Raw genomic sequence first — 25,509 nt, 5'->3', positions numbered from 1 at the left:
TGAAAAAGAATATGAAAATGAATACATGTATGTTCATATGACTGAAGCATTATGCTGTACACCAGAAACTGACACACTGTAATTTATACTTCAATAAATATGTATGTATTAGAAAAAAAGAGAAATTTAATCTCAATAGTTAACTGATGCCTATAATTTCTCTGTCTAGTTTCAAATCTTGGCAGACTTAAAATTAGAACCCTTGAACTGAGAAAATAAAACTCTTTATCTTATGGAATTTTTATTTCTCTAATCTAATTAAGGTATGCAATTTGTCATCGAGTCTGAATTCCTGAAGTTTGCTCAAGAGGTATTACGAGAATTTTTGGAAATTACCTTATTAGCAAAGATTCTATTCTTGTTCAGATGCTTTAGTTAAGATGGTCAGATATTCAGTTTATTCCTGATGTTTATCACGAAGAAAGTCATGATTTGAAGCGCACGGTTATTTAAAAATCTTGTTCCCAGATGTTCCTTCCCTAGTACTTTGATTTATATTTGTCGTCTTGCTCTACGAGATGAACAAATGTCTGTGTTTCTGCATACTTCTATGTCCCAAACATTATGCCATTATTTTTTTTAATGTTCACAACATCTAGTTTATGTCAGCTCTATATTATCATTTTACACTGAAAAAAATAGAAGTTAATTTACTAGCCTAAATCCACATCGGTCACAAGGGGCAGATTGGTATTACAAACAATTATCTTAAAATTCATAGCATAAATTTTAAATTTTACTTATGCTTCCAGTGGCACAATTAATTACCTCAACTTTCTAAATCAGGGCTAATTATTTTGCTACTTTTAGAAGAAAAAAAAATAGTTGGTAGTTGTATTAGTTTTCTAGGGTTGTGGTAAAAAAAATACCACGGACTGGGTAGCTTAAACAAGAGAAACTTATTTTCTCACATTTTTGGAGGCTGGCAGTCCAAGTAAAGGTTCTGATAGGAGCAGACGGTCACCCTGTCACTGCCTCTTCACAGGGAAAAGCAAATTTCCTCTTCTTAAAAGGACACCATTCATATTGAATTAGGGCCCACCTTAACAAACTTCCTTTTACTTAATTATTTCTTTAAAGACCTTATCTCCAAATAAAGTTGCATTCCGAGGTACTGGAGGTTAGGACTTGAGCATATAAATTTGGGGTAGGGATAAAATTCAGCCTATAACCTCAGTCCTTTAATAGCCTTTGCGTCTATCACTCCAACTTTGAATCCAATATAATTCACAGGTACCTAGTGCTGGGAAGATGTACCGCCTACCATCGTTAGAAATGACTGCGTATTTACAAGTGTGTCCAGCATTGTTGTATTTTCTCATAGGAAGGTCACTCATGATATTTCAACATCATAGGTAGAATGCACTATCATTTCAGATGCATACTACTTGGGGGCAGTATTTCTTAAACATTACTGAAGATCAGAATCACTTGATGAAACAAGGAGACCTGGCCCCATGTCCAGAAATTTACTAGGTCTGGAGGGAGCCTGGGGATTTGTATTTCTAAGCTCCTAGTTGAAACTCTGTCTGTATAGAACACAATTTAAGTACCAAAATTCTAAGACATGCACACTGACTCAAGTTATTTTTTATTACATTCTTCTTCTGAGAAATGTTATTAATTTGTTTAGCATGTAATTTATTAAAGCAAAGTGAAAGCTTCAAATCATTAGGAAGCCTTTTGCTGTGAGCATTCTTTTGGCTTTAACTAAGCAAATGCAGTTCCTCTCAATAAAGAAAAGAATAACTTTATCTTCTCCATTTATCCCTAAATTCTTCTCTTTGTCTAAAAACCACCTTGAAAATATCTCAAATGAGTTATAGTTGGAAGATATACATATACACATACACACACACACACACACACACACACACACACACTCACACACATATTCCTTCTAAAAATCTGGCTTCCCAAATATAGCAACTTCTTAATCTACATGATAATTGATAAACTCTTATTTGTTTTAGTTGCATTAAATCAACATGCAATTTTATCTGTTGTGGCTAAAAAGGATAGTATTTATTAAAACATTACTACTGGAAAACATACTGTGTTTTGAGGACCATGCACAGCTGGGAGCTGCATACTACCTCAAGCACCAGATGCTCTATCTACTGTCATTTGTTTAAAATTATTTACACACATGGGTGGGTGAGCAGAAGGATGTGGAGGCACCAAGCATTCTTATTATACCAAAATTAATTAAATTTTTCTAGATACTGCATTTCTATGGCTTAGAATAATATAAAAGGCAAAAATAAAATATATACAAGAAAGTGTCTTCTTTGTATCCAGTACACTCGACCTGGTTTCCACTCTTCTTCATGTAGGAGATAACCATAATTTTATCATATAGTTTTTTTGAAGATGGTTGCACATTAAGAAGTAATTATAAATGCATATTTTATCATTAAAAAAACATTTAGTATCACACCCTATATGCTATTCTGAAGCTTGTCTTCTTTTAACAATATGTCTTGGCCATCTCTGCATATCCATACATAAGGCACTACCTAGTGTTCCATTCCACAGACCTCTCATATTCCCTCTAGCCTAGTCATCTGTAAAAAGATACTAGCAAGTAAATGTTAACAGGTGAACTTTTGCTGCAACAAAACATTTCCATTTAACATGGTGTTGAGCATTGCGTAAATGGTACATAGATAATTTCCTGGGTGTATGATTAAATCTTATACAAAATGTCCCTCATATGGCATGAAAAGTATATGCTGACTACCTTTTATCCTTCTTTTCAATTTTGAATGACATGTTTTCACAATCTGTAGGACAAATTACTAGAGTGAATGTATTAGTCAAGAATTATATGCTTTATGATTTTTACAGAAATTGATGATTATCCTCAAAAGAATTGGCCTATTTTACATAACCATAAGCAACCTGTCAGAGCGTGTAACTCCTCCCACAGTCTTGCCAAAAGTGTTAGCAGAACTTTAGATTGTTTTAACAATTTATTGAGTGAGAAATTGGATGTCAATGTAGTTTTATGGTTTTAATTCCCATGTCTCTTATTATGAGTGAGGTTGATGATTCTCTTAACACATTTAAAAGTTGGCTTTGTTTTTGTTGTGTTTCGTTTTCTTACGTTTTCTCCCTGGGAACTGTCCATCACGTGCCCTGCCCAGCTTGGGGGGATGGAGTTATTGAGCACTTTACTTCCTTTGCTTATCATGTTCATGCCATGTAGACATTTTTAGTTTTTATAAATTGTTTTTTAACATTATTTTTAAAAGATTTCATGGGTTAAAAAAAAGTTTTCCACATTACAGCCTAATACATTTTATGGGGCTAGCTCTATAGTCGTCAAGATTAGTTGCCTTACACAGTTCAAGGCTTCATCTCTCACCAGAGATGGATTACTCTCTGAAAATCTGCTCTTTGCATGATTCTGGGTGCAGTCTTGCCTCCTCTGTTTTACTGAACCATTCTGGATCCAGGAGGGTTTTTCTACTTAACTGACACCTTCCTCCCATACCCTAGATCTCATTGCAGATAAGGTTTTATCCCTGGGTGTGCACCCTCACCCTCTGAAAGTTTATTTTGGCTGAGATTTACTACTAATGACTCCACTTCTGTGATCTCTTTCAATGGTCCCTTGCCTCTGATCCCTTTCATGTAGCTCATGGAAAGTACTTTGGTTCATTCCTACACTCTCTGGAAACCTTTATATATAATTTAGCCTCTAGGGATTAAATGTCATTAAGGAGTGAAGGTTAGTGTTTCCCAAAATTCATATGTTGAAGCCCTAACCCCCAGTGTGGCTGTATCAGGACCTGGGTCCTCTAAGGAAGTAATTAAGATTAAATGAGGTTGTAAGGGTAGTGATTCATAGGATTACTGTCCTGATAAAAATAAACACCAGAAAGCTGTTCTCTCTCCCTCCCTCCTCACACGTGTGAACTGAGTACTGCCAAAAGGTCGAATTCTAAGACAGATAATGAGAAATAGAAAATAGGTGAGTTTCAGTGCAGCTATTAGAGCAGATGTAAAACAAAAGGACTTTAGGAACACATGCCCCCCTATTTGGATGTCTGTGCTCACGTGTAAATCCACGTGGTCCAGCACTGCAGGCAGTTGTTTCACAACAGGTTGCCCTCCCCAAAGGGGATCAGTAGAATGATCATTGTTTTACTGGTAATAATGATAATGATATTATTATAAATTACACCTGAGAGATTTATATACGCCAGGCTCTTGGAGATATGATCTCATGTAATAATTTTATCATTCATAATGAACATTGCTGTTATGCTCAGTTCAAGCCTGTGAATGAGAATCTAGTGGAAGTTTAGCTTGCTTAGTTAATCCAGTTCACCACTGAGCGGCAGAGCCAAGACTGAAACTCAGATCAGCCTGACTCCAAAGCCCTTGTTTTCAAGTCTACCAACTGGCTGATCCAGACAGTCTCTCTAAGGACAAGGTGTGTAATGAAGATTTGCTCTCTATATTGATAATATACAAAGTTAACTTGATGTGGGTGAAAAAGTGTGAACAATCCCTTTTTTCCTTTTTAACTGTATCTTCAATGAGCTTAGTTATCTCCGTGTACAAAACCATGCTAATAAAGACACATTGCATAAACAGGCTTTTTTTTTTTTTTAAATGATATAACATAGAATACTCTATCAACTACTAAACTAAAAGCCTGGTTTTCTCTGGATTTTAACTTGAAGATTTTAAATTAATCTTCTGAAACAAAAGAGGATTGTTGTCTGCACATTTGAAAGAGCATATGGTTTCCGAGGGTACGGTGTCTGTTCATCAATAAGACAGAGAATATTTAATGTACATTCTTACAGTTGTGTCATACGTGGTAGTTAAAAATGTTAGGTCTGTAGTAAACATCAGAGGTATTTATTATTAGGGAAAAATCAGTTATAAAACATTAATATAATATGACTCACTGTAAAAAATATCAAGTCAGTTTTCTTCTTTTACTTGTCCTCTGTTGCTATAGCTATTAATAGGATTTACCATCAGGACTATGTATAGACATTAATTTTTTTGTGTGGAAAGTAGATCTTAGAGTCAAGCAAAGAAAAAGAGGGTTTTTTTTACATTTTTTCATTTCCCTTTATACTCAATTGTATTGTTTTTATTTATTTATTTTCTTACCATGAGAAGGTAACACTTTTATAATAAGAGAAAATAATAAAATCATTATCATAATAAATATTTCCAGGATAAAAATCTAGACCTAGAGAATATACTTTTTAATTATTTGGAATATAGATATAAATGCCTTCTAAATATTCCCAATAAAGATATATCAGTTAAAAAGCCTTTATTTTTATGGGACCACAAGATAGCAATTACATATTAACAATGTGGTAAATTCCCCATGTAAACATATCAGCAAGTTATCTAATAATACTCTGGAGGACATTATACAGTTTTGTCATTTTGTTTTCACCATGATTCAACAGAGTTGTATTTTAGTAGCCAACAAGAATTAACTGGAGTGTCCACAGGGACTTTATTACAATCATGAGACCCTTCCTTATATTCAGTTTTTTGAAAGATTTTATTATGTGAACATATTACCTACTTAATTTTCTAATTGCTAAAAACTATAAAATAGCCTATATAGGAAAATGCAATAACTAGAAATATGAACAACAAATTGCAAATAAAAACTCTGAGATTTCAGATAGTAAAAATAAAACCCTTTACTTTCTAAGCTTCCTCAAAAAATAGGTACTTAATATGTCAGATTCTATCAATGCCTCAAAATTTAGTAATGCCTTGAAAATATTAGGGTTAATTTTCCTCTTGTAGGTGTGAGACACTGGTAAAATAGATGACAAAGTTCTTCTGCAATTTCCCTGTGTCCTTTTTATTTACCATAAATCAACATCTCAAAAGAAAATTTTTCTACTATTAAAAAAAAAACACCCATCTATGTTATGTAGAGGTTGTTCCTAGAGTTTACCCTCATTTGCAAGGATAGGCAAATCAGACTCATTTAAATCATAGCTCCTTATCTTACAGAAGCTATTAGAAGACACCTGAATATGTATGACTTCCATTTTTCTAAGTGGGTAGAAATAAAGATAATGACAATGTGGGAGAAAACTTGTATTAATCCTAAACATTATGTGTAGTTGATTATCATAGTGCATACATTTACTTTTTAATTTTAGGATAGTATACTAAATATAAAAAAGAAAAGGCCCTCCTTATCTTTATATTTAAATTTTGTGGATAGAAAATGTAACATTTAATAAAAATAAATAAGAGTCAAATGCTTAAATGGGGTATCTATGTAACAAAAATGATATTACTGACTAACACATTTCAGGGGCTTATTATGAATTAGAATGTGTTCTCAATGCTTTATCTTCTTTTGGTTCATATAATACTAACTATAATTTATAGGATAGATACTACGATCATACTCATTCAACAGCCAGGGAACTTAAGCTTTGAAATATCAGATAATTCACATCTCAAGGACCAATGGCAAAAAGACAGAAGCATAATGATTCCAACCTATGTCTATGTAAATCCAGTGTTAAAGAAAGACATTAAACTCAAATAGAACTAGCTTCAAATCTGATCTTTCAAGCAAGCTATTTCAGTGCTGAGTCTTAGTATCTTCAAGTAGAAAATGATCATAAAACAATTCAGTTATATAGCATGTAGAGTATATGTTTAAAATGCTAATTTTTGTACTTCATTCTGTAAATATTGACATAAATTAAATGTTAAGGTAGGCTGATGGTCTCTGGGTTTTATATAAACATATTGTTTTAATTAGTTGTGTTATTCTTTCCCCCTTAAAATACTCATTCTAGGCTTCTGTGGTATCCCCACTACCACCACACTGCACATTTCTTCTACTTCTTATATAGGCTTCTGATCTTCTGCTTTTAACTCTAAATGTTGAATGCCCAATACTGAGCCCTATGCCCTTAATTTCTTCCAACATGACTTTATTAACTCACGGCTTTAACTTACCTTAGTATCCCCTAACTCTTATGCTAATAATACATTCAGTCCTGATCTCTCCTCTGAACTTCATACTAGTTCAGTTGGCTTCCCCATCAACCTCTTTCAGATGCCTCATAAATGACACACACTTACTAAACTTAAAGACAAGTCTTCATTCCTGTCTTGTTATTCTCTACCCTTTATAATTATTTTTGAATTTTATCTTCTATTCTAACAATCATAAGGTCTAACATATAGATAGATAGATAGATAGATAGATAGATAGATAGATAGATAGACAAGCTAAGACTATCTATCTATCTATAGCCCCCTTAAGCTTGTACCTTAATCTCAGCTACCATCGTCTTTAACTTGCACTTCTAAAGTAGACATCAAAACTTTTCTTTATTTAATCCTGTTGGTTCACCATATTCCATTCTCCCCATGAGTGCTAGAATGTTCTTTTAAATCAGATTGTTATACAAACCTCAGAATTTTCCAGTATTTCCTCATTTCAATTAGTATAAAATCAAATGTCCTGAGGGATGGCAGCACGATGGCAGAATAGGAAGCCCCAGATCCTCCTCCTTCCCATGTAGACACTGATCAACAGTACCCAGAAAATCTTCCATTATGAGAAATTCGGAAACCAGTTACAAGCCTCCTGCACCCCAGGCAAGTGTGAAACCGGACATATCAAAATCAGTAGGAAAGTTTGTGGCACACTTACCATAATCCCTCCTCCTGGAACAGCACCGTGCAATTGGGATGAAATTCTTAGCTCTTGGCTTCTCCCTGGAGAAGGACAGAAGAGACTGGACCATATGTCTATCATTCTTTATTTAGGGCACTGCTCAAGAGACTGGTCTCTGTCTCTTCTGTCTCAAAATGCTGATAGGACCCACAATAATGCCCACTCTCAGCATGTCTATTCAAAATAGTACTGGAAGTCCTAGTCAGAGCAACTAAGCAAGAAAAAGAAGGTACTGAAATTGTATAGGAAAAAATAAAATTATCCCTAATCACAGATGACATGATCTTATATATAGAAAAACCTAAAGATTCCATCAAAAAAAAAACTATTAGAACTAATAAACAGATGCAACAGTTGAAGAATATAAAATCAACCTACAAAAATCAGTTGCTTTGCCATACAATAACAAGGAGCAATCTGGAAAGGACATGAAGAAAACAATCTCATTTACAATAGCATCAAAAGTAACAAAATACTTAGGAATAAATTTAACCAAGGAGATGAAAGACTTGTACACGGAAAACTAAAAAACACTGCTGAAAGAAAATTAGACGCAAACTGGAAAGACATGGCATGTTCATGCATTGGAAGACTTAATATTGTTAAAATGTCCATACCACTCAAAACAATCTACAGATTCAAAATCCAAGTGGCACTTTTTATATAAATGAAAAAATAATCCTAAAAGTTCATGTGGAACCAAAAGGATCCTGATAACCAAAATAATCTTCAGAAAGAGGAACAAAGCTAGAGATATCACACTTCCTGCTTTCAAAACATTACAAAACAATACATATCAAAACAGTGTAGTTGTTGCATAAAAACAGACATATAAACCAATGGAACAGAACTGAAAACACAGAAATAAACCCAACTGATCATCAAGAGTGCCAAACATACACAATGGAGAAAAGATGGTCTCTTTAATAAATTGTGCTGGGAAAGCTGAATATCCACCTGCAAAGAATGAAATTTGGTTTTTGTCTTACATCATACACAACATTCGACTGAAAATGGATTAAAGACTTAAATATAAGACCTTAAACTACAAAACTCCTACAAGAAAACATTGGTCTTGGCAAGGATATTTTTTAATATGACACCACAAATAAAGGTATAAAAGTAAAAATAAGTGGGACTACATCAAACTGAAAGTTCTGAACAGGAGAGGAAACCATCAACAAAATGCAAAGGTAATGTATGGAATGATAGGAAATATTTGCAAGTCATATTTTTGATAAGGGGTTGATATCCAAAGTACACTAAAATGCATACAACTCTAGCAAAAAAACAAAATATGATTAAAAAATGAGCAGAGGATCTGAGTAGATATTTTTCCAAAGAAGACATACAGATGGCCAACAGATGCATTAAAAGGTGCTCGACATCATTAACCATCAGAGGAATGCGAATTAAAATCACAGTGAGATATCATCTCACACCTGTTTTAATGGCTATTGTCAAAATGACAAGAAATAACCAGCATTGGCCAAGATGTGGAGAAAGGGGTCCCTTATGAACCATTGATGGGGATGCAAAATTGTGCAGCCACTATGGAGAATAGTATGGAGGTTTCTCAAAAAATTAAAAGTAGAACTATTGTGTATGATCCAGCAATCCCGCTTCGAGGTGTATATATCCAAAGGAAATGGAAACAGCTCTTAAAGAGATACTTGCACTTTCATGTTGATTGCAGAATTATTCACAATAGCCAAGAGGTGGAAACAACCTAAATGTGCATCAGAGATCAAGGGATGAATGAATAAAGAAGATGTGAGAGAGAGAAGATGAGAGAGAGAGAGAGAGAGAGAGAGAGAGAGAGAGAGAGAGAGAGAGAGAGAGAGAGAGCGGCAGTCCTGTTATATGCTACAATGTGGATGAATCTTGAGGACATTATACTAACTGAAATAAGCCCATCACAGGACAACTACCACATGCTGCTTATGTGAAGTGTTTAATGTAGTCAGATTCATCAAAAGAAAAAATGTCAAATGGTAGTTGCTAAGGGTTTGGAAAGGGGATGGAATGGTGATTGCCAGAGGTTTGGGAAGAGGGGAAATGGAGAGTTGCAGTTCAATGGGTGTAAGATTTCAGCCATGCAAGATGGAAAGTTCTAGAAATCCGTACATTATATTTATAGGGAACAGTGTTAAAATCTGATAAGAGGGAGAGCTCCTATATGTATGTTTCATAATAATAAGCCATATGTTCTTAACCACAGGGCTACACTGCCTCAGGAAGCTCAAAAATTTAAAAAAAGTAATAATAAAAATGTCAATATCTCAAAAGCTCTTGGTGTTCTGACTTCTGTCAGTCTCTGATCTTGTAGCTCACTCACCCCTTCCCAGGCTCAGCTCCATGATCTTGAAACACAGCTGGGTTTCATTTTTTCATTCATTATAAGCTCATCTTGAACTAAGGACCTTGGTGTCCACTGTTTTCTCAGTCTGTAATGATTTTCCCTTTCATCTCTGCATTTGTTTTTTTGGTTCAGGCCTCTCCTCAAATATGAGGCCCACAGAGAAGCCTTCTTTCTGACCACTCATTTCAAATTGTCCTAAATTCACTTGCCTTTAAAACACTCTGTTGTGTTTTCATTTTGTTTTTTTGCCATAGTATATATTTTTACCTAAAGCCTATTTGTATATTTATTTACTTTTTATGAATAATATAATAATTAACCAATAAAACATTTGCATTTTAGTTAATCATTCGTCTCCAGTGTTAGAGCAGTGACTGGCCCATAATAGATGCTCAAAAAATCTTTGCTGAATGTTAACTAAGTGACTGATTAAGTGAGTTTAATAGTTGGAATCAATATTCTTAAGTGAAAGGCTTGAAACCCACAAGAAATGGTATCTTCTTCTAAAACTTCTTTAACTCTTTCAGATATAGACGATGCTGTTTTTCACCTCAACTCTTCTTTGCGTGTTATTCACACATTTTAAAAATACATTATCACTTTCCAGTTACCTCACAGGGTTCCTGTGAAAATCAAATGATGAAGAATATGAGAATGCACTTATACATTATAATGTAGCATACAATTCGTTCATAGCAATGTGGAATTTGTGTTATTTACATATGTTCTATTTCTCTCATCAGTCTCTGGTTACTTTATGGACTGCTTTCATTTCCATTTTTTAAATCTTGCTATCCTGCAAAACTGCAGTACAATACTTGCATATATTGGAATTTGATTTTAAAATTTTTATTGTGTACAGAACAAAGAGGCAGCAAATATGCCTGCAGTGTTGCATCCACAGTAGTTTGGTTCATATCGGCACCATTGACTGTATCATCAAACCATTTCAGAATTCAATTTTCATTGAAAGCCTCAATTGCATTTTAGATCATTTAGGCAATTAATTTTACCTATGTAACAGATTAAGTTTATGTTTATTATTAGATGATTCAGAAATTTATTTAAAGGATATTTCTTTATGCCCACTCTACTACTAGTATTTGAGAAATGACAGAGGATATACATCTTGTTTTTATGAAGTTCACATTCTAGGTTAAGAAAACAAAAAAATGTGATAAAGTTTCTGTTTTTGTTTTTGTTTTTTTATTGAAGCATAATCAGTTACAATGTGTCAATTTCCAGTGCACAGCATATTGTCCCAGTCATGCATATATATACATATATTCATTTTTGTATTCTTTTTCATTAAAGATTTTACAAGATATTGAATATAGTTCCCTATGTTATGCAGAAGAAATTTGTTTTTTTGTCTATTTTTATATGTAGTGGTTAACATTTGCAAATCTCAAACTCCTTAATTTATCATTTATCCCTTCCCATCCCCTTTCCCCCGATAACAAAAAGATTATTTACTATGTCTCTGAGTTTGTTTCTGTTTTGTAAATGAGTTCATTGGTGTCCTCTTTTTACTTTTCTTTTTCCTTTTTTTTTTTTTTTTTAGATTCCACATATAAGTGATATCATATGGTATTTTTCTTTCTGTTTCTGGCTCACTTCACTTAGAATGATGATGTCTGGGTCCATCCATGTTGCTGCAAATGGCATTGTCTTATTCAATTTTATCACTGAGTAGTATTCCATTGTGTAAATATACCACAACTTCTTTATCCAGTCATCTATTGATGGACATTTTGGTTGCTTTCATGTCTTGGCTATTGTATACAGTGCTGGATAAAATTTTATAGTACACACACAAAAAAATACAGTTTACAATGTGTCATGTGTGTGCAGAAGAGTAAATGCCTGACTCATGTAGGGTGGTGGGGATTGCAATCTGGGGAGGCTTAGAGTCAATTGTGCTTGTGTTTGAAGGGTGAGGATAAAAATTTTAAGGGCTAACTTATTAGAGTACCCAAAAGTACGTGAGTGAGCATTGTGTGTTCAAATTACTATAATTATTAAGCATGTGGGGTATAGAGTTTTATAGGGGTATGGCTTATGATAAAATGTTCTCTTGATCTGTTAAGCAGTTTAAGCGTAGATTATGAAAATTGACAGATGGGTTACAATTAGAAAAGTTGTACAGATACCATGGTTGATGGCATGCAATAGGATAAAGGAACCCTGAGAACCATTCAAGGTTGGAGATTATGAATCTCTGGTGACACCAGTGTGCGGATCTGTTTGACTGTCGTCACCATGCAGATTACATTTTGAACATTGGGGTTAAAAATGTCACCTAGTAGGCTTACAGTGTGATGTAAGAATTGGCTATATTGGTAAGAGTATGATTGTGATGGTGGAAGGTGAATTTGAACCTGAATAGAAATATAAAGTTCTATTAATTATCACAGCACTTGAACATAAAAGTTTATGTATACGTATAAAAGCACCACGTGCTTTTTCCTGTGTGGGACATTTTATCACATTTTCTCATTAATTAAAATTCAGAAGTGTGATTTCTCATAGTTAAACAATGTTATGGCTCCTATAGATTTATATTTTCTAAGAAAACTCTCTATAACAGTTTTAATTAAAAGTTGGTGTGACTCCATGTTTTACATGAAATTTTGGCATATATATGGTATGCTAAAAAAATTAACATTTTATTTTCTTACAAATAAGAATCAAGATGTTATATATTATATTTTAATTAAGCCAACAAGCTTTAATGTCTTTCCAAAAAATATAAAGTCCAAATTATAATTAAAATACTTTGTTGTTATCTGGATCATAGGAAATAATTGCAATAATACATACAAGTAATGCATATAACATATGATTTCATGTAAAGAGCATGCTACTCTTACTTTTAGAGACATACTTTATTTTCCCAGCAGTGGTGGTTGATTTTAACTGAGTCGTCAGATACTCTTGACTGTCTCCATAACTTTGATTAATCCCTATAGAGCTTTCATGAGGTTATTAAACCTACTTTACATATAAGAAAATGGGACACTCAAAACTGATACAAGCACAGTCTGGTTTTGTTTGTTCATTCAACTGAGTCTTGACCGTGTGCGCCAGATTATGCTAATCATTCAAGACATAGAGACTGAAGTTATAACCTGGCAGGAGGTTATAGTCTTCTTTAGAAGGCAGACAAGGAAATGCATGTCATGTGATAAATATTACTATAGGGGAAGAAAAACTATCTTTTACCTTTTAGGTTCTTGACTGGGCTCCCATATTGACACCAAGTAACAAGAAAAAAGCGTACACATTTATTTAATGTAAGTTTTATGTGACGTGGGATCCTCTGAAGGAAATTAAGACTGGAAGAAGCAGTTTGAGCCAGGCACTTTAAAAAAAACATTATTGAAGTGTAGTTGATTTACAGTGTTAGTTTCAGGTGTACAGCAAAGTGATTCAATTGTACATACAGAAGATCCAGACACTTCTACACTGAGTTGGACAAAGAGTAGTAAGTTGTGAAAAAATGACAAGGCAAAGGGGCTTGGGTGACTTAATCAGGTAGAGAAGTAACTAGAAAAATAGGAGTTAATTAAGTAAGGTTTCTTTGTGCAGATTTCTCTGTCTTGACTTCCCATCTTTGGTAATAAGAATGTTTCTTTCTAGAGTAAGGAGGCCATCTCTTGCATGGAAGTTTTATCTCCCACTTTTAGGAAGGTCAGAGTGCCCTTCTAGAATTTGATGTTTTTTCAAGTGCCTTTAACTTAATCTATATGCCAGAGTGGTGTATTTTGGGGCAGCGTGTTCTGAACTCCTTCATGACAGTAGGGAAAACGGGGACCTTGGGAACAGAGTAATGGTCTGTGAAAACTCACTTGGGGAACTGGTGATTCACTGGTTATTAAAGCAGAATAATGGGCTTTTCACTCAGGAGAAACAGCTTATACAGACACATAAGGACTAGCAAGAGCACAGCATAGTTGGGAGACCGCGAGGGTGATGCAGTACGAGTGGGTCACGGGGTTTCCAGGGCGGACACTAAGGATGAGAGGGGAAGTGGAAAGGCGCCAAATGTTGAAAAGCCATAAACTTCATGTGAGAGTTTTTTATTCTATTCTGCAGATGAAGCAAAGACATGAAGGAATTTCAAGCAGTGGGGGAAGAGACAAAAGACAGTTAGAGGGTAGATTTCAAAGGGAGGGGCACTGAGGGAGACCTTTGGACAAGCATCACCCCTTCTGTCTTCACTGTGTAGTGTCGTGTGTGTGTGTGTGTGTGTGTGTGTGTGTGTGTGTGTGTGTGTGTGTAGGGGGAGACACAGGTATGGTATAAGATATGGCTTTTGACTTCAGAGGAAAAAGTGAGAGAAAAGAAAGGCCTGTACATTTTCATATTTATGACAAAAGCTGCAGAGAAGATTGTCACCAAAAATGAATTGTCTGGAATTCAGAATAGACACTCATCCATCATCTCTTCGTGTTTTATTCTGATCTTCCTTTCCTTTGTTCCCTTCCTCTGCACTTTATTTCCTGGAACCCTCTTTCAAATCAAAAGCCATGGAGAAATATACTGTTTCAGCTCAATGGTTGTTAAATTAGGGTTACGGTCAGCTCACAGTACCAGATACATGAAACAGCTGTGGCTTTACAAGAACTGAAATATTTTCTCTCTTAACTGAGCTCAGGGGAAGGCAGTCCAGGGCTCATACGCAGCTCTGCTCTACAGTATTCTCTGGGATAAAGATGCTTGGTTCGTCTGTCTCCAGGCTATGACTCTGATTCTCATGGTCCAAAAGGGAGCTCCAGCCATCACATTCAGGATTCTAGTGGCTAGATGGGGGGAGGGGAAGAATAGATCAGACACAGGCCAACAGTCTTCCAGGGGAATTTCCTGGAAAGTTAACAGTACTTCTGCTTATATTCTATTGGCTAGAATTTAGGAATGGGGCCATACTCAGCCACAAGTGAGGCCAGGAAGTGTACTCTTTATTCTGGGAAAGTAGGGTACAGAGACTTATGTTTAATATAAGACCGTGAGGCCACTAAGAAGGACTCTTTTAGTATTTTCAAAAATATTTTAAATCAAACCAAATAATTATTTTAAAATTAATTTTATAAAATTCTATCATGTGAAATACACACACACACACACACACACACACAAAACAGAAACATAAAACACAAAAATAGTGTGAAAAGTGCAAATACTTCTGGAAGACGTGAAGAAATTCAAAATCTACATCACTCTGACAGATACAGGTGGGGAAACATTGCACCTGATACCATCATTTTCTTCTTCTATTTTCATTTTCTAAATTTTTGAATAATGGCCACTAGACATTGTGAAGATTAGAATCAGCAACATGAAAACTGGGAGTAATTCTCTGGTATTAGCTGTTGTAGCCAAATAAAACATATTGTGAATATTATCTTATGTATGCATGTACTTTCAGGACATGGCCCTTCCTACTTATATGTGTAAGAATATATGAACTATTAAAACAAAGCTCAACTCTTGTAAAACTATTTCAAGAATATATGAACTATTAAAACAAAGCTCAACTCCATGTAAGCATGTTTGCATTAATTTAAAAATAATGGAATACATCTTAGATGGTGGAATACTGATAATAAGAATGGTCTCTGTTTTCTTTCCATAAAGATATAATTTTAGCCAACATAGTAGGAATGTTCATACACACATTTTGATCTATATATATATATAGTGAATAAAGTATTACTCATAATGACATACAGTATATGCCTTTGCAAAGTTTACTTGTGCAAATTTGGCTTAATATTTCAATGGCTTCCTTAATTTCCACTGTGTTAAAACAAATTCAGTAAGAAAGCAGAATTTTATTGATGAAATGTAACTTTGTTATCCATTATTATACGTCTTTGGTTGTGACAGGCTTTTGAGTAAAAAAACAAAGTATAATGTTAACAACATCAAAGCATGCTTTTAAAAAGTTTTTTGTTTTGTTTTGTTTTGTTTTAGTAACACATTCTCACAGTTAAATGTTCCAAGTTGAAACTTGGTATTTTAACACCACTGTTGCTGTGCAAGCCCTGAATGAATTTGTCAGTTTCTCATTTATTTATCAACAAATAATTACTTACGGGCTACAATATGAAGGCACTTAACCAGCCACTACAGGAGATGGAAAATAAGACATGGTGTGAGAACTCTAAAAAAAAATCTGACACAAAAGGCAAAAATAAATAGCACCTATATTAAAAAATTAGAATGTTGGTCTGCAAAGGTAAGAAAGAATTAGATGTTATAGTACTTCTGAGGAGCAAGCAATTACATTGACTGTGACACCCAGACTTTCAAGTGAAGAGTTTGAGATTTGACCTTACATTTCAAGCTAATAAGTCAGGTTGCTGCAGTTTTATAGATGCTGGCAGAAGACACAAAACTCTGGATCAGGGACAAAAGATTTTATTATTCATTGCACCGCAGGCAGCCTCAGTTTCCTTTGCTCCTCACCTCCCATGGGGAACATAAAGCAGCCCAGGTGTATGCTGCACACATAGTATTTTTGGGTCCCAGCTTGGGAACCCTGAATGTTGGAGTCTGGTGTCTGCTGGCACACCTCTCTAACCTTTTCCCTGGAAAAAAAGACATTATCTTTATAATCCAGTCAGAAAGCAAATCTACCCTCTTCCTCAAAAGGAGATTCTACCTCTTTCTTCTAAAGCTGTTTGCCATACAAACATGCTTGAAAAGGTAGCATGAAAAAAGCTGTCAGTACCTCTCGCTCAGAAGATGTGCAGAAACACAAAAGACACAAAGAGAATTGTCTCCCTGAACAGAGAAATCTTTGTAAAGAAACACCCTTTAGCCCAGGCCTCAGAGGATAGGTTTTCTTAAATGGAGTTTGGAAAGTAAGGCTCTTAAGGCAAACAGAGTTGAATGAGCCATGCCAGGAAGTGATGCCTGCAAGTACATGTGTAGTGTTTTTATCACTGTCTCTGTGAAATTTAATATTTCCAACAGAAAAACACTATGTAAAAGTTAATACATCTTTATTTATTTGTTATTTAGATTTTTATTATATTTTAAAGAGTCACATTTTAATATAATTTAAAATATATTATATTTTATATATTATATTTAAATGTATAATAAATATGTATGTTTAAAGTAAATGCAATTGATTTTGTTCAAATCTTTGGACTATGAAAATATCCTGAATTGGTCAGATTGAAATAGAAAATATTGATTTGGGAGTCAACCTGAAAATAAAACTTGTAACTAATTTAGGTGAAGCAGTTTATGAGTATTTGCATTTTGATGGTAAGCAAGAGCTATTTAACCTAACTGACACTGATGGAGAAGAGTAAAATTAATTATTAATCAGATAAATTTCACTTTCAATTAAGAGAGAATAAAATACCAATAGAGAAAATAATAAAATTGAAATTAGAGGACAGGAAGGTAAAATAAAAATTCTGAAGCCAATATCATAGGAAACTGAGTAAGAATTAGATTTAGAACCAGAGAGTGATACTGATTTTATTTATCACTGAATTTGAAAATGATGGACACCCTAGTTCCAGGGTTATATATATACCTGAGAATGCATCTTACCAGCAATAGGTGTTATACCTGCTAACACCAACCCAAAAGATTAATTTTAGGTTTTAGAACACAACATCCTGAGGGTAGGTATGTAGGTAAGAAAATACATGGATGCATACATACATATCTGCACATAAACATACATACACACATACACACAGAAAGATAGTAGTAAATATTTTTATTGAACTGAAAAATGGCTTTTCTTCTGTATTTATGACTTTAACTTTATATAAGTATTCCAGAATTCAAACATAAGATACATTTTCTTATATTTAAATCTACCTGACAGCATGATAGATTTTCATAATTGATCATAGAAAAATGAAGTTACATCATTTTCAGGTTGGGTCACCCTCTAATGAAAGATAAACTTCTCATCCAATGGGTTTACAGTTCTGGCAGTTGGGAAGACCCGCTTCTGTGTGGACACTATGCTTAACATGTATTTTTCCACACAAGATGTCCTTACATATCTAAAATGAAAGTAATTCCAAAAATATGAACTACCCGTTATAGTTTATCTCCTTTTGACACTTTCTATTTAAGCTAAGCTTGCTCTATGCAAAGTCAGATAAATTCTTACTGATAATATATAATGCTAAAGTTTAGAAGTTGGTAGCAATTACAATTCCAGGCTTTTCAAACACGTGAAGTAATATCTTACATAACCCCACACATGGGAAGATAAATTCATGAAATAAAATTGACAGAGTATGTTTTACAAAGACATTTTCAAAATAAGAAAAAAGAGCAAAGGACGCTTCTTTCTTAAAAAAGCAAACAGAAGGCATTCCCTAGACTTCATTAGATTCCCAGGTTTACAAATTAAGAATGAATTGGTAAGAACTTGTCTACAAAACAGAAAAAGACTCACAGACAAAGAGTGCAAACTTACAGTTACCAGGGGGTAAAAGGGGTGGGGAGGGATAAATTGGGAATTCAAAATTTGCACCTCTTGGGGAGTGATGGAAATGTTAGCTATCTTAATTGTGGTGGTTTCACTGGTATGTGCATTTATCAAAATTCATCAAATTGTACATCTGAAATATGTGTAGTTTACTCTACAGGAATCATACCACAATAAAGGTGAAGAAGGAGGGAAGGGAGGGAGTGAGGAAAGGGAAAGAAAGAAGGAAAGAAAGAAGGAAAGAAGGAAAGAAAAAGAAAGAAAGAAAGAAAGAAAGAAAGAAAGAAAGAAAGAAAGAAAGAAAGAAAGAAAGAAAGAAAGGAAGGAAGGAAGGAAGGAAGGAAGGAAGGAAGGAAGGAAGGAAGAAAGGAAGAAAGAGAAAGAAAGAAAGGAAGAAAGGAGGGAGGGAGAGAAGGAAGGAAGAAGAAAAGAGAAGAGAAAAGAAAAGAAAAGAGAAAAGAAAAGGAACGAGGAAAGGAAAGGAAAGGAAAGAAAATCCAGTCAAAGGCCCAAGTTACAAGCAATACATTTGGAGTAAATCTGACGATATTATTGAATCTTAATACATCTATCCATCATCTGCTCCAGGGTGCGGGAGCCTACAATTAACATGCACATGTCACTGGTGCAAGTTCTAAGGTTAGAAGGTTAGAAGGAAGTATCACTGTTTTGAGGTAAAATTCAGGGCTCTGTTTATCAGAATTAATATATGGGAGTGTTTTAGGAAGGCAGGAAGGGTGTTTGAATGCTACTTAGTCAAAAAATAGCAAATGTCTACAATATATTTCTATTGTGTTATTCTCAACCAGTGGTTTATTTTATTATCATTTTCATGTTAATTCTTTCTAATCTGTACAGGGATGGATTTCTTTAAATAGAGCAGTTTTCACACTTGGACTTCTGTCCTCTCATTCTATAGTAAATGAAATTACTTTCAAGTGTACAGTAGTGATGTTTACGTTCAGTCCTTCATTCCATGGAGCCTACTTACCAATTTTCATAATTGTCATAATAGAGGTTCATAAACATACAATGCATTTATGTATTTTGGGGACACTGCGCAAGATCACTATTGTAAAGAAAGCAGTCTACGTACCTGTAATGCATTACAAAGGCCACTTTCTTCACCTTCTGCTCATGAATTATGCTTTGTTAAACAACTTGACATGAAGGGCAAAGATGTTAATTTCATTTAAAAATCACACCAAATGGTGTGAAGGTATTAAGATAACAACACCTTCTATATATCCATCAATTTGACTTCTAAGAAGAAAGTCTATTTAAAGACTTTTTTTTAATTGAAATCGGTGACTTGAAAGTTAGGAATCTTTTGATTAAAAGAGAAAAGAAACTTTTTTAAAAAATCCGAATAATTTATTATACTGGAAAGAATGTTAAAAGCAATTATTCAGTCACACATTTTAGTAAATGAGAAAACTGAGACTCAAAAATAGATGTTTCACCTAAGTGCATATTGTAAATAAATGGCCAAAAAAAGAAAGAAATCTCTATTTTCTTTCTTTCGATTGCTATTACCATGTTATATCTAGAATGGTATTGTTCTTTTTTTGTGTTAGAAGAGTTTTTGATTCATTGTTAGTTTAAATCAATCAAAAGTGGATCTTTGCTTTCAAAAAATATTATAAATTTCTATTTCTATTTGCCAGGTCATTAAAATGAAAACCCAATTCAAATCTGATATAATTTTTGCACAACTGGTGAAGAAAGAATTATTATTAATCCTAATTTATGAGGAGCGATACTGATAGAGAAAAGCTCCTTATTCTGGGTCTTGTGATTTTTTTTATCCCCTGCTTAGTATGAACATGTTTCTCTGTTGAATAAAAAATTTATAGTGTGACTGATTATATTCAGTTTTTAAAATAATTTATATTGGCATTTCAACATCTTGTAATTCATTTAGATCTACAATTTGGTTTGTGCTGATTTACAGGGATGAATTTTATGGAATGAGAAAGTGATTCATCTAATTTTTTTTACTAGATGGAGCAGCTATAATCTTGAATCAATATAATTTTTCCAAAATTATAAACTGAAACATGCATATATTAAAATACAGCACAACTTGCTACATGGTTTTATGTGATTTCAATAAGCTCGTAATTTCACTCAACATTTTCTCTCTCAAATCCTGTCTTTTGTCTTCCAGAAATGTTTTTCAAGCTCTGCTTTATAAAATCCAAGTCCATGTCCCCAGCATTTTTTATTTTCAAAGTATTTTCCTCTCTGTTCTTTTTGCCACCATCATTTTCTTCCTTATACCTTTCTTTGCAAAGCTGCTGGAATTCTGTGCAGTGTCATTCCCAAGGTGAATCTGTCTTGCTTAGAGGTGAGGACCACATCCTAGAGCAGTACCTGCAGTCCTATTAAAATCCATGGAGACCATGATTTAGTCCATTAATATTCTTACTCATGTTCACTTGTGCCAATCTGATCCCCAAACGTGGAATAACTTTCAGTTGCATACATTTTTTCAGCCATCCACTCTCCTGTTGTTTTTTTCTTCTGTTTTACTTTCTAAATAATTTAAGTAGCTATTTGGTTGCTGTGATGATTTGTGAAAAATGTTCAGCCCTAGGGAGAATTTTGTTGAAGTTCAGAGAGTCGTATGTAGTAGGTAATTGATGTGCAGTATGTGTGGTAAATTTGTATCACGTCTAATGAGAACAGAATAAACACAAAAACAAACAAGAAGTTTGCACTTAGCCTGGAGTCCCTAATAGATCACATTGTGAGAGCTTCATACTAGCTCAGGCACAGGAACATACTTATGGTCAATGTTTGAGCATTTCACCACTCCCCAAGGCTGCGTTTCTGTTGTTTCAAAGATATATATATATTTATATCATAAATAGATATCATCATAAATATATATTTTATATCAGTTTTATATATATGTATAAATTTATGTATAAATATGTATAAATTTATACATATATATATATAATTGAGAATTAGCAATACAGATAGGTAGGTCCATGTAAAAGTGTGTGCAGTGTGCAGGCTTACACATAACTCTGTGTGTGTATGTTTGTGTTTATTTCCAAAAGAATCAGCACGTATATATTCTTTGCCTGTCAGCATCATGCTGCAAAACAGTATAATTTGCATCTAGAGCAAATACTTAAAACTTCCATGCTTTGTAATGTATATAATTTTCTCTCTTTCCATTAGGTAGAAAATGGTTGCCCCTGTTCGCCAACTGTGAAGACTTAGAATCGGCCAGCTACAGCTTTGATTCTCCAAGTGTTTCAGGATGTAAATGCAGTCTGACTTTTCCCTGATGGACAGTTAAATCATGGACACGCTAAACAATTTACTTTGGACTGTCCTTCTAAAAGATGCTCTGGCTTCTCTCTTGAATGCTTATTAAGCATTTGGAGCTGTCAAGGAAAGGCAAGAAAACCGTGAACTGGAAAGTTATCTTACAATGAAAGTTACGAGCACATCTTGCATCTGTCCAGTCCTAGTGTGTCTCTGTTTTGTGCAGAGGTGTTATGGAACTGCTCACCAAGGCTCCATCAAGGTGACCAGAAACCAAACCAAACACATTGAAGGTGAAACCGAAGTCCACCACCGTCCCAAAAGGGGATGGGTTTGGAATCAGTTCTTTGTTTTAGAAGAACATATGGGACCAGATCCACAATATGTTGGAAAAGTAAGTATTTATTTATTTGTTATTTGTTTGTTTTTTTTTTTTCCCTCTTCTGGGAAACTGTGGAGTGAGATGAGGGTAAGGTTGGAGTTGGATTTGAAGAGGCATGGAACTTTAAGTGAATTACATTATAGAATGCGATTATCTAAAGTAAATAGTTTAAAATAATGATTATAAAAAATGAACTTCACCAATCATGTCACTCTCCCTAAATATTGGTCCATATGTACTAGACTGAATGTTTTTGTACCGGCATATTACTCTTTCTGTTCTCTCATGTAGCATGGAAACCCTTAATTAAACACACAATCGAGTAATTTTGTCTTTAGTACTTTGAAGGTATACTGGAATTCACGATGTCATTTATTGATATATTGATATTGACAGTTTTTTTCATCTTTTGCTATTGCACATGAGGCTAAAAAGAAGACAGTATATACAAGACATCTAATATATTTCTGTTAATTGTTACAAAGAGAGTGTTAGAACTTAACTCAGCCTTTAAAAGCACATGGGTATTTTTCCAATCCTCCAAATTAAGTTCCATAAAAATGTTGATACATTTTAAGTTGAGATTAAATACACACTGGATGTACTTAATCTCTAGGTTTTGTTAGAAATCCTAAAAGAACGAAGTTGGCAAAAATGATCAGCAGCTTCAGAACAGCTTCACTGTCTGTCAGAAATATGGACAGGACAATTTAGTGGCTATGGGGGATTGTGTGCTCAGTCATAGGGGACCCAGTTTCAGCACGCATCACCGAGGCTCTCGGGTAAAGAACAGAGTGGGAAGTGGAGAGGTCTAGCTTGGAATAAATTACTGATTGTTGGAAGCAGCCACACTTAGGTTTGTCCAGCACCTGGGGGAGAAGCAGCACACGCATCGTGACTGCAGGCTCCGTGACTTCCATCTCCCCGTTTGACTATTTATTTTCACTTTAGCACTGTTAGTACTAAAAAAAAAAAAAGAAAAAAAAAGTACTTCATCCAAGCCATGGTGCTTCCCTAATTTGCAGGCAGTACAGGATCACAAGCCATCTGTTCTATCCGTCGTCCAACAGGGACTGGGTTGCAGCTGTATTTTCCATACAAGGCAGGAGCTATGGAGTCAGAATACAAAACACACAAAAAAGGTCTGTAGCAATTCTGTCCTTTTCTTACATGCTTATTAAAGTGAGACAAAAAGCCCTTCATCTTCATTCTATACTGTTTCCCCCTGCAATGTATTCCATGAAGTAAATGGAAACAAATACACTAAAATAAAAACATAATATATTGAATTATTAGGAATTTATTTTTGTTATGAACTTCAAAAATCATTTTTCTATAATCCTTTCAATCTTTGAAAAGGAGAGAAAAAAGGAACAGATTTTTTTTCCTTTTTAGGAGTATACCAAAAGGAAATATGTATATATACACACATACATACCTACTATTAATATATTTTGTTATGCATATTTCCTAACATTTTATTTAACTAAGAAACAAAAAACCTGCTAGAAAGGGGCAAGAAAAGATTAGATAGCTTCTCATTTGGGGGCAGACGTGTCACTAGATTTAGTACAAGATAAAATCTCAATAGGTAGATTAGTTACAAGCAATCTTTCTGGGCTTGGGTGCCAATGACCATACGGTTGAGAGTTTGTTACTCATCAGGAGAAGGTGAGGCCTGTGAAACTGTTCCTTTGTGGAGGTTTTGTGGGATTTGATATCCAATCTATTGTTTGTAGTATTAACTGATAAAAAGGGTCACACCCAAGGGTGTGATCCTCTTATGCCCTATCTGAGCTGGGCCCCCTCACTCAGTTTTTCTACTCAATACTCATCTGCCTTTATGAGCAATTCAAACTTGGTTGTACCCATTTTTGTCCCTTCATCATCCACCCCACCATATGTACATATACACACATATATCATACATACACACATACAAGCACACATACATACATACATATATAACTGTGACCAAAAAAAAAACCCTGCAAAGCTTAACAATGCACATGTACTTATAATAATGCCCTCCTGTCCCATTATTTTTAAGAAGTGAATTTATATTTCACACTGATAAATACACTCATAATGAACCAACCATGTATTTTCAAGGTATTCCTGAATAAAAGATAGAATCATTGCAATTTCTATGAACAAGAGAAGGGAACACCTCCAAACTGCTGAAAAACATCTCCTTAGCTTCTCCCTGTCAAAGAAATGCCAGCCAGGATTCTGTCAACAGAAACGAAATAAGAATCATAGAATGCAATTCTGATATTAAAATAATATTTTCTACATTCATTATATGTTTGTTTTAAATTGTTTCAAATTATCCTTGAGTTCTTAACTGTAATCTTGTATATCTGTAGTTATATATTACACTCTAAAACATCATCATCTGAACGTTTGATAAGAGCTCAAGCCTAACTGTTTTGACACTTACCAACTTCTCTTATATTTTTTATGATAATTCTCTTAGGCTTTCTTCCTTAATGATTTGATTTATTATGGAGGAACTTATTCTGTTGACATTTGGTCAGCATATATTATTCACTCCTAAGACATATTTTTATGAGGATAAGGCCATGATCATAAGGCAATTTCTAATGGTAAATAGTACAACTATATATATACATGTGTAATGTATCTACCGTCTATATATTAAATATATATACAATTATTCATATATACAGATAAATAGAGTTGACAATCCATAATTTTTTTCCAGAATGCAATGGCCATGAGCAGTCAAATACCAAAATTAGTATATAAATATATCTCATGGATTTGATCTCGTGGACTTATTAAAGACCTTTTTAAAAATACTTGAAAGATTAGGTTAAGCACGTTTGTTAGCAAGTAAGTCAAGTAAGTCCTTTCTTCTTGGAACAAATTATATGATAGTATCATTATAGGTTTTAAAAAATCGTGTTCTTTCTTTTCCAAAAATCATGTAAAAACTAACATAGACCACCTGGTCTAACATTTTTTAAAATTTTTCAAAAGTTGAACAGCGCTGAATAAATCCCTATTATAACAAAGAATGTAATTTCATATAAGATACAACACACTTCCTAAAATGCTGGCCACATATCACACCTATCATTGCAGTAGACTCATTGCCTTCATGAGATAATACTGATTAGTGAGTAAAGATCCAGGTTTCAGTTAAGGCTTCTCTGCTTATTAACTGTATTTACAACTGGCAAGTCTCTTTAATCCCCTGCATTTCTTTCTCCTTAATGTAACACTGAGAAATCTCGCTTGACCTTTCTATGACTAATTTAAGTGTG

The 25,509-nt window shown here is 34.2% G+C and overlaps 1 protein-coding gene across 6 annotated transcripts in view; it reads left to right on the top strand.

Annotated features, from left to right (window-relative positions):
- CDH18 (cadherin 18) overlaps nucleotides 1-25,509 on the top strand; it is an 885,120-nt gene that overhangs the window by 561,257 nt on the left and 298,354 nt on the right. For all 6 annotated transcript variants that reach the window (XM_064479693.1, XM_064479687.1, XM_010981984.3 and 3 more), the window contains one exon: nucleotides 21,745-22,228. In XM_064479693.1, the coding sequence (XP_064335763.1) occupies nucleotides 22,001-22,228 (228 nt within the window). In that variant the 5' untranslated portion in view covers nucleotides 21,745-22,000. The remainder of the gene's footprint in view (nucleotides 1-21,744; nucleotides 22,229-25,509) is intronic.

This window comes from Camelus dromedarius, chromosome 3 (genome assembly GCF_036321535.1).
Source record: "Camelus dromedarius isolate mCamDro1 chromosome 3, mCamDro1.pat, whole genome shotgun sequence".
Classification (NCBI taxonomy): Eukaryota; Metazoa; Chordata; class Mammalia; order Artiodactyla; family Camelidae; genus Camelus; species Camelus dromedarius.
The sequence above is the reverse complement of the archived record's forward strand: the minus strand, read 5'-3'. Positions and strand labels throughout refer to the sequence as shown.